Source organism: Petaurus breviceps, unplaced genomic scaffold, assembly GCF_028583685.1.
Source record: "Petaurus breviceps papuanus isolate PSGF00001 unplaced genomic scaffold, PetGlider_PUasm1.0 91133, whole genome shotgun sequence".
In the NCBI taxonomy this organism is placed as follows: Eukaryota; Metazoa; Chordata; class Mammalia; order Diprotodontia; family Petauridae; genus Petaurus; species Petaurus breviceps.
This window is the reverse complement of record NW_027187419.1, coordinates 21,040,613-21,051,745: the sequence shown is the minus strand read 5'-3', so window position 1 is coordinate 21,051,745 and position 11,133 is coordinate 21,040,613. Positions and strand designations below refer to the sequence as shown.

At 37.1% G+C, this 11,133-nt stretch overlaps 1 protein-coding gene across 2 annotated transcripts in view; it reads right to left on the bottom strand.

Annotated features, from left to right (window-relative positions):
* Positions 1-1,183: 1,183 nt before the first annotated feature.
* Positions 1,184-11,133, bottom strand: part of TRPC6 (transient receptor potential cation channel subfamily C member 6) — a 172,553-nt gene continuing 162,603 nt past the window's right edge. For both annotated transcript variants that reach the window (XM_069079718.1, XM_069079719.1), the window contains 3 exons: positions 4,132-4,215; positions 2,788-2,863; positions 1,184-1,425 (listed from right to left, as the gene is read on the bottom strand). In XM_069079718.1, coding sequence (XP_068935819.1) covers positions 1,274-1,425; positions 2,788-2,863; positions 4,132-4,215 — 312 coding nt within the window. In that variant the 3' untranslated portion in view covers positions 1,184-1,273. The remainder of the gene's footprint in view (positions 1,426-2,787; positions 2,864-4,131; positions 4,216-11,133) is intronic.

Below are 11,133 nucleotides of genomic sequence, written 5' to 3'. Positions count from 1 at the left end.
GAAAACTGAGGCAAACAGGGTTAAATTACTTGCCCAGGTTCACACAATTAGCAAGTATCTGAGGTCAAATGTGAACTCAGGTCTTCCTGACTCCAGGCTCCATTTCTATCCACTGTGCTACCTTGCTGCCAGTTTTGGCTTAATGCCGCTTTTATAGTCACCAATTCCAGAGTAGTCTAAAGGATGACAAGTGTTTGGTGGTGCCTGATACATGGAGAAAATGAATGTTCTTATATAACTCTTGTGTATTTCAAATAATCATCCATTTATGTCAAGGGTCACGATAGCCCCTTGGCAATAATCAAGCTGTGAAAGGTCTGGTTTTATATATTTTGATACGCAGTTTGAAGAAGCTGTCAATTTCAGATGAACATTTGGCCATTTTCGAATCATTTTTAGATTTTTGTGCTTCCAACCTTCAGTTGCTGGCATTTAATGATCATCATAACTAAGAAATGAATAATTTTATAGGACAATTTAATCTAAATAGTACATTAAAAATAATTCATTTATTGTGTGGGTGTTTGCTCACTGGTGTTGGAATGTTAATTCGCCATGCATCATGTTAAAATGAACAACATAAATATCATTTCATCATTAACATTTGCTTAGCTACAAAAAAGAAAAGAGCAAATGTTTAGAACCAAATTAGCTGCATTATCTCCAGGACTGAAGGGAAGTAGCAATTTCTTTTTATCCTTGAGAGATGAGTAGAAAAATGTAAGTATGATTTAAGGCCATTTCTGAACAAGCTCTGTCAATCCAGCTATTTGGAAAAATACATCTAAGTGGGTAGACTCTCTGCAAAGACATAATAATATCCATCCCAAATCAATGGCTACAAGCCATTGTCTATAGATGGATATATCTATAGAGGAGACAAGACAATTGCCCTAGAATTTACCAGGACATAAAGGTCCATTCTATTCTCTACAATCTCTCAAGTCATAACAGGAAAAAAAACTCTTGGCATTGAATTACATTGCTGCTGATCAAATAACTGTTATATATCTAGAGAGTTTAAAAACCATAAACCAAACCAACAGTGAGCATGATCTTCTGCCTTTGAACATCTTTATACAGCAGTTGATGAAGATTTTCATTGCAGATAACATAAAATATTAGGGTTCATATAATATGGTATGGTGGCCCAAGTTTTAATGTAACTTTTTACTATTCAAGAATGGGAGGAAAGTCATTATATCATTTTTATTTGGTAAAGAATATGGCTTCAAGTAGACAATTTAATTTCAATGTCTAAAAGGTGTTCATGTTATCTATTACTTCCTTCTTGATTTGGCTCAATTGACAATTTCTCCCCAAGTTTTCTAATAAGTTCTGCTAGATCTTCTGTGTTCTGGGATTTTTCCTCAAGAAGTTCATAGCGGAGACTTGAGATGTCCTGTTTTATTTCCTTCAGTTCACCTATAATAAAGAACATTATGAGGATTTTAAGACCATTTGTATAAATAATATACACAATCAATTCCTTTAAACATATGACCTGAGAACTGTATTAAATCATGCAAGTGTATGTGATCTGAGCTAAAAGACTATTCTGGTTCCTCCTCATAAGGTGGAACTCTACTTTCTAAAAGACTCTACTTTCTAAAAGGCTCTGAGTTGTTGTTGAGCTGTTTTAGTTGTGTCTACCTCTTCATGACCCCATTTGGGGATTTTTCTTGGCAAAGATAGTGAAACAGCTCATCATTTCCTTCTTTCAGCTCATATTACAGACGAGGAACTAGGCAAACAGGGTTAAGTGATTTGCCCAGGGTTACACATCTAGGAAGTGTCTGAGGCTGGATTTAAACTCAGGCCCTCCTGACTCCAGGGCTGGCACTCTATCCACAGAACCACCTTGCTACCCGCCAAAAGTCTATGAGAGTAAAGCACAAATCCTGGGAGCTTCAACAATAGTGGAAAAAATTTTGATTAGGGATGATCTAAATGCCATCCAAGAATTAGCATAGCTGCATTCAGAGAGGATTGTCACTAGATTGAAAGATGCTATTTTTTTTTCCAACTATAAGGCTTACAAGGTCCATCCAGGTTGGAGAGAGGTCACAATCTCCACCTTCAGAGGGCATGCTAATGTTGATGAAATCACAAATCCTTAGAGAACTGACATAGGTATATGTAAAAATAGCTATAGACCCCACCATGTACCTGAATAATTAAATAAGCAGATGTTCCCTATAACTAGTGATTGAAGGAGACATAAGCAAAATCCCCTCCAATACAAACTAAAAGAGGAAGAGTATGTGGAAGTTTCAGGGATTATGATGATTATTACCAATAATAATTACAATAATACCAATGTTACTACAAATAATAATAGCTAGCTTTCATACAATGCCTCCTAAGAGCCAGGCACTGTGCTAAGTGCTAAGCACTTTGAAACTATTATTTCATTTTATCCTTACAACAAGCCTGGGAAGTAATTGCTATCATTATCCCCAATTTACAAGTTAGGAAACTGAGACAAGCTGAGGTAAAGTGACTTACCCAGGTTGACACAACTAGCAAGCGTCTAAGTCAAAGTTTGAACTTCAATCTTCCTGTCTCCAGGCCCAGGATTAGATAGCACCCTTTCCTACACCCACCCCAGCTCCACCCCTTTATCCTAAAATCTCCCATTTTTTTTTTCTATTTTGCTCCATCCTCTCCCCTTAAAGCGTCACCCATTCTAAGCCCTCTCCTCAGAACTCTGTCTGCTGACAACCCTGTCCCTGACCTTAGCTCTGCTAGCTCTGAGAAAGTAGCTCAGTATTGAATTGAACTCACCTTCATTGACTTCATCACTCTCCTTATCTATCTGGGCTTTCAGTACATATCTTTTGATGAGTCGCTTCATTATTTTCTAGGTAAAGAAAAGAGAAAAGAGTTCATATAACTTTCCCCTTGATTTTATAAGTAACTTTCAATTGTCATCATTTGTAAATTTAATCTTTTGTACTTTTGGCATTCACTTGCTTTTGACTTTAACAGAGGATTTACAGAATCAGAACTGAGATGAATGGGGCTTTGGCCCAAGGTGCTGACATTCAAGGTGGAGGTAGGGGGAATGTGCTTCCTCTCCAGAAGGGCATTTTTCCCCCAACAGTAGCAATACAACCTTTCCTGGGCTATCATCATTTAGGATCCTGTTGGTTTGGCATTCATCTTTTGGGACCCAGTTTCTTGCCTCTCTCCAACTTCAGCAATAATGAGAATGGAACTCTCTGGGGAATTAGCTGCCTCCTCTCCTGATAGTATTGTACCCGTATCTTCCCTATCTTCTGTATTTTCTACTGCTGCTACTGCCACAAATCTTCCTATCCCTGCCACCAGCATGAGAATCCCTAATTATGGCTCTGAGGATTTAGCAAGGAATTCACAACCTCTTTTTTTTCTTTTCAAAAAGATTCAGGCTTACCTAGACCAATTTATTTAAAAGTTAATCTTAAATTTAAAACCATTTCAGTAAATGTATAGCCAACCCAATGAAAATTATATTTGTTTGATTGGAAACAGAATGTATGGATTCATTTAGAAGGTAATATGTGTGAATGTTTTAAACTGATTTGTGAGGCCAATTTTTTTTTTGTTAATACTTAATGTTTATACCAATATGGCCCACATTTGTCTACATCTGACAACTAACAACAATGAGAATTGTTGACATTCAGATAGTACTTTAAGGGTTGTAAAATGTTCTATCTGTGTGTCATTTGAGCCTAACCACAACTTTATGAGGGAGTTGATAGTATTATGACATTTTGCAAATGAGGAAACTGCGACTTGAAAATTTTAAGTGACTTTCCCATTCAGTGACCAACTGAGGTGGCATCTGATTCAAGATATTCCCAACTCCAAGCTCAATGTTGTGTCCACAGTAATGAGCAGGGCCCATTCCAGTACCAAATGCCTGCAATAACTGATGACATACTTTCCATGATGGTGACAATAAGTAGAAAGCACACACTATGGCCAGTCAAGGCATTTGGACTGTCATTTAAATATCTCCTACTTTGGAACTAGAAAACTGTTTTCCTGTGTTTCCCTTGTTACCATGAAACAAAATATAAATGGTAACAATGGTCACATTCATTCTTTCAGAGACATTGGCTAACAAACACTCATGTTTACCTGGTATTGTCTGGGAGGATTATTAAAACTGTTTAGATGCAAATCTTCTGAACTCCTTATGCTTGATTGCTTACTGTGACCAAGCTGTAATCAAAAAGTTGCAGAGAATTATAAAAGCTCTATCTTAAACTTTTAATTCTAAATAATGTCCTGTGGTATACTCATGATGACATTGATTTAGAGGAAAGAAATGAAATTTTAGATTTGTCAGCATATAGTAGCTAAAGAAGTATCAGAAATTATTTCAACCATAACAACTAGACTGAATGCTTGGCCAACCCTGAACTGACCAAGTCACATGAGAATCATGAGACACAAAAAAGTCTCCAAGGGGCCTCAATGACTCTTGTACTGCTGGCTTTGCCAACTGGCCTTACCCCAGGCTGGATCTTTGGTCAATAGAAGTAGAAGAGCTAGGGGTAAGGATCTTGACAATATTAAGAAAAAAGCATTAGAACCTGGAGGGAGGACTAGTAAGTGACAGATGAGCTGGTAGTGCTCCTAACTCAGAGCATGTTAGAGCTGCAAGGGACCAATGTACCAGAATCCTGTTTAAGGCTCTGCTTAATGACCACAAGCAATGGTGAGCTCACTGCCTCTGAGGGCACCTCACACCATTTATGCATAATTGTAATGATTAAATTGATTTACTTGTTCAGTTCAGTCATGTCTGACCCTTTGTGAGTCCATGGACCACAACATGCCAACACTGTCTGTGGAGTTTTATTGGCAAAGATACTGGATTGGTTTGTCATTTACTTCTCCAGTAGATTAAGGAAAACAGAGGTTAAATGACTTGCCCAGGGTCACACAGCTAGTAAGTATCTGAGGCTGGATCTTCTTTACTCCAAGTCTAGTACTCTATACACTGAGCTACCGAGTTACCCCAATTGATTTATCATTTAGATTCTATTCATTGTTCTCAGTTCTGCTTTCTAGTACCAAGCAGATTGTACAAAATCTCTCTTCCACAAAACAACCCATCAAATACTTGAAAATCTGTGTGGTGCATTCCACATGCTACACGAAGTATTCTTTTTGTTGTTGTTCAGTTGTTTTTCAGTCATGTCTGACTCTTTGTGACTCCATTTGGGGTTTTCTTGGCAAAGATACTGGAGTGGTTTGCCAATTCTTTCTCCAGTTCATTTTACAGATGAGGAAACTGAGGCAGAGTTAAGTGACTTGCCAAGGGTAACACATCTAGTAAGTGTCTGAGGCCAGACTTGAACTCAGAAAGAGTAGACTTTCTGACTCCAGACCTAGCATTCTATCCACTGTACTACAGATTAAATATACTTGTATCCTTCAATTTTTCTTCATAGCACGTTATTTCAAATCCCTTCACCATCCTGGTCACTTTCAGCTGGACACAATCCAGCTTGCCAATTACCTCCTAAGAAATAGCACCCAGATCTAAACATAATAAACCATTTTGGGATGCCCAGGACAGCATTAAGTGAGATTGTCACTTCCTTCACTAGGAACTATGCAGTTGAAGGTCATATTGGCACTCCTGGATATAACATCGCAAAGTGATCTTATGATCCTCTAACCCCCACAAGTGAAATGTACTGAACTAACATGGAATAGTCGAAGCAAATATGGCCTATGTCCATGGAAAATTTCATAAAAATAAAAAAGGCCTTGTATGCATGGATAGCAATTGAAGAAAAAACAAAGTGAATTTTTGGTGTTGAATTTTTACGCAGAGCAAGCATTAATTAAGGAATCTAAATTTAAACACTTGTTTATAAGTTCTATTTATAAAGTGTATTCATATAACATTTTTATTAAATAGATATATGGAATGTAGTGAACATTGGTTGATATAAGAGATATTTCTATATAATCACACAAAATAGCAACATGCTATATAAAGGAGTATGCTTTATAAACTTTGTTAATTAAGATATTAAAGGGATAAAAGTATTCAAGGAGAAAATAAATAGTTACAGTTGAATGAGATTGAACCAACCTTACATTTGTAATATCTTAGAAAAAATGTCTTAGAAGGATTGCTAATTAGACAATACAACTGTCTTCAAGAAGAAATGACTCTTGGGACAACTAGGTGGCACAGTGAATAGAGCACCGGCCCTGGAGTCAGGAGGACCTGAGTTCAAATTTGGCCTCAGACACTTGACAGCTGTGTGACCTTAGGCAAGTCACTTAACCCCAACTGCCTTGCCTTCCCCCCTCCAAAAAAAAAGAAGAAGAAATGATTCTCAAAGGTTGGCAAAAGAAAAGACACTGGAAAGGAATTTGGGGTCCTCCTCAAAAGACAGAAAAAACTAAGAAATATAAACAGTTAAATTAAGTTGCTCTGAGTAAGATCTAATGAAGTTTGTCAAAAACTTTCATTGTTCAATCTCTTTATTTGTTCCCTTATCACTGCCTATAAACATATTAAAGTCTCCCAGGTCCTTAAAACCCCTTAGTAGATCTCACTGTCCCCACTAGCTGCTGTCCTACTCGCTCCTCCTCTTCCCTCCTAAACTCCTTGAGAAAGTCATCTGTACCACGACTCCACTTTGTCTTCTCTCACTCACTGCAGTGCTCTTCAACCTGCTTCATGACCTCATCACTCAAGCAAACTTGCTTTCTCCAAAATTTGCAGTGATCTATTACTAATTCTAATGGCATTTTTTCAGATTTTTTTTCATCCTTCTTGACTTCCCTGCAGCTCTTGATTCTAATGATCATCGTGTCCCCCCCTGGATATTCTCTCCTATCTAGGATTTTTGACATTAATCTCTCCTGGTTTTTCTCCCGCCTGTATGACCACTCCTTCTCAGTCTCTTGTTGGGCATTCATCCATGTCACCCCACTAACTATATGTGTTCCCCCAAGTGGCTGACTTGATCCCTTTTCTCCTCTCCCTCTATAATCTCTCTCAGTGATTTCATCAGCAACTATGGGCTTAGTTATGTAAGTGATTACCAGACATCTTATATCTAGCCCTAATATTTGTAGATTGTAGCCCTAATGATTTATAGATTAAAAAAAAGTCCTGCATCACTAGTTGCCTTTTGTATATCTCAAATAAGCTATCTTGTAGGCATTTAGAAACTCAAAATTTCCAAAACATAACTCATTATTTTCCCCAAAAAATCTCTTTTGTGCATTTTGCCCTTCTCTTTTGTTATTTCTTTTTACTTATTACTGTATGTCAGATGTGGTTTGGTGTGCAAAAGAACATACTGGATGGGGCCTCAAAGCTGAGCTTTTAATAGATGTTGACCCACAGTGTCAAAAGTTGAATGTAATTTCCAAGGTACCATGGCAAAGGGCATATTAATACATTAGCAACATGAAGGCAATAGTGAGAAGGACTAAAATTTATTAGACTAGAAATTAGGAACTTGGGTTCTTTTTCTGGCTCTGCCACTAACCATTTGAATTTGTGATCTTGGACAAATTATGCATCTTTTTCTGGGCTTAATTCCTTCCTAAGTGGGTTTAATGATCATTAACGTCTCCAAGTTTAAATTCCTTAGTTCACACTTACACATATAAAAGATCTAAAATAAGTATATTAGAATTTAAGCCTATAATAGACATCTTCTCTTGAAAACAACAATCTTGGACTTTGGAAGATCTGTGACACCTCCATGTAATGCCTCCTATAAGTAGCACGAAATTAGCCCTGATTTTAAAATTACAAATCTTATCCTCAGTGTATATCTATTACCAAGTCAAATAATCTCTCCAAGCTTCAATTTATTCATTTGTAAAATTGGGATACTTGCGTTATTTCTATCGTCTTTTAGGAATGGGTCTAGTTGCTGAAGAGAAAATTTAAGCTTGATAAAGAAAAAACTTCCTAAAAATTAGAGCTGTCCAAAAGAGAAATAAATGGGTTGCCATAAGAGCCAGTAGGTTTCCCCTTACTACAGATTTGCAAGAAAAAAAAACTGGGCGTATTAATAAAGAGATACTTATTTAGGTGCAAGTTGGAGTAGATGGCTTCTGAGATCTCTTCAACTATGACATTCTGAGATTTTTCTGTTAATTCTACTTTGGCCCTCTGTAGCTATTCAACAAGGACTTCTTAACCTTTTGAGAGGTCATGGTCACCTTTGACAATCTGCTGAAACCTATGGACCCCTTCTCAGAATGTCTTTATATGTATAAAGTTAAATATATACAATTGGAAAGGAAAGCAATTATCCTGAAATAGTCTTCAAAATGTAAAAAAAGACAATTCACCAACCACAGATTTAAAAATTCCTCATTTAATCCATGAATCATGACAGTCCTTCTAATACTTGAAGAAAATGACCACGTCTCATGTAAATCTCAGGTTGGCCTCAGGTCAAGTGAATCTCCTATGAGATACTTTTGAGGACTTTCACCATCTTGTTTGCCCTCCTTAAGGTGTTCTGTCCCTTTAAAAACATCTTGCTCAGAACTAACACAAGAACTTATTTTAAAAGATACACATTAATATATAAAGGTCAGTTTTAGGTGGCTCAGACTGCTTTAGATATGAAATGACTGCTTCTGCACATACAGTACAAAAAAAGCAAACTTGATAAATGTTCTAAGCCAAGGGAAAAAAGGAAGATTTATCCAGTGGCTGCATAAAAACATCATAGCCACCTGGGGGCAGAAAATTCAAAGACATAGTGGCTAAGAGATCCTTATGAACACAAAAAATCCTATTAGCTTCATTGCAAAGATCACTTCTGCAGTTAAGCTGCTCATTCTAAATGACTCAAATCGACATGCCTATAGTATTTAAGGCTTTAGATCTGGAAACTTCAGATAAGGCTTTTTTTTGGTGATTTTTGTGATCCTAATGTTATACGAATATTAAAACAGAAAATCCTGCTGAGTAAAACAGAAAGGACTAAGATGAAATATCTTTGAACATGCATGAGTGAATAAATATACTCTTTTTCTCAGTTCTGCATGACTTATTAAGAGAACCGTGTACCACTGGGAATGAATAATATCTTATCCAAAGAGCCCATCAGTGAGATTATTAAGTAGTTTTCTCCTTTAAAATCTGTATTTCAATCTTTAGTAAAGAGAGGTTCCCTCTTTCTTTCTCCTGAAAATTAGTCTGTATTTAAACCTTTCTGGGTAATTATTCCATGTTCAGTGCTCTGCTAAGTGAGATATACCAAATCAGGGGTGGGGAACTCAAGGCCACATGTGGCCCTCTATGTCTTCAAGAGTGGTTCTTTGATTGAATCCAAACTTCATGGAACAAATTCCCTTAATAAAAGGATTTGTTCTGTAAAACTTGGACTCAGTCAAAAGGCCTCACCCAAGGACCCAGAAGTAACTAGTAACTATACAGTATCCTTTTGTTTTCATTAAAAGTGTTCCTGTGTGTGTTTGTCTCCTTCGATTTCATACCCTGGAATGATGCTTACAAAAACATAGTGATAGGTATCAACTAGATGCCCTGCCCCCTCGTATTCTTCATGGAGACACAGCTTTAGGACAATAACAAGTTTTGGAACTCAGTTTCAGAAAAAAGAGTTAAACGCATAAACAAGGTAGGAAATATTCCATTTTCTATAGGCATTAAAAAGTTTTTCTCCTGTAAAAAATTGTTTCAAAAATAGTGCAAAGTGATAAACTAAGCTGAAAAAAGGCAATGAGTATGATGGAGGAAAGAGTTAATTAGTAAGATTTCTTTCAGAACCTAAGGGAAAATAGTTTTCAAATATTCTATTCAGCTTGTAGAGACTTAAACATCAAGATGTATGTATGCCAGTATAATATGGAGGTTTTACAAATATAATTTCAACTGATTCTCTTTGTTTTTCTTTCTGTCTCTGGAGGAATCTATGTGGTACAGTGGGTAGGGCATTATATTATATTTGGATTCAAGAAGATCTGAGTTCAAATTCAGCCTCAGAAACTTACAAGCTGTGTGATCTTCATCATCATTTAATTTCTATCTACCTGTTTCCTAAAATGGAAAATAAGGTTAAAAATAGTTTTTGCCTCCCAGGGTTGTTATGATGACCAGATAAGATATTTATCTTTTAAACCAGCCAGCACAATGCCTAACTATGCTCTTAATAAATACTTGTTCCCTTCCCCATCTTGTGTGTGTGTATGTGTTTGTGTGCGCGCGCGTGCACGTGCATACAGGGTATCTCAAAAATCTTTGCCCAATTTTAAGCCATTAAAGCTTAAAACTGCACTAAAATTCTTGGGACACCCTCTATGCATCTACCCTGGTTCCTGGATTTTAGGAATGCCTCTGTCTTTTTTTTCCTGGTTAAAAGCAATAAACACAAAGTTAACCTAGCCGATATTCCATATCCTCGCCATCTCACAGATTTGCCTTTGTAAGTATCCCAAGTGTGGGGACAACTATTGAGTGAAAACCATTGCAGACTAACAACAGTTGAAATTTGGGATATAAAAAGATTTAGTGAAGTGTGATGATGTGTGATCATTTCTTTCTCCAAATGTTTGAAGGGCTGACATGTGGACAAGAAACTAGACCTGTTTTGCTTAGCTCCAGAGGGAAGAAGTAGGGTCAAGAGAGAAAGTTCCAGGGAGGACAATTTTGGCCAAATATAGGGAACACTTCCTAACAAGTAAGGGTGGCCAACTCTGGAACGAGCTGCTTCATGAAGTCATGAATTTCCTGTCACAAGACATTTTCAAAGAGAGTCTGAATGAGCACTTCATGGGACATGCTTCATATAAGATCTCTGAGCTCCCTCTTCCAATACCGATAATGTACAGCTATTGAAGTAACTATAGTTATTAAGGAGTGACACGGGCTCAGAAAATACTGCTTAAAATCATAAGGTTAGAATTGGAAGGAACCTTAGAAGTCATCTAGTCTAGCCCCTTCATTTAATAGGTGAAGAAAATGGTGTCTGGAGAAGTTAAGGGACTTGCCATTTGTAGGTAGTGACAGACCTGGGACTTGAAGCCAAGTCTGCTGCTTCCAAATCGATAACGTTTTCCACTGCACCATTCTCTCTCTCTCTCTCTCTCTCTCTCTCTCTCTCTCTTTCTCTC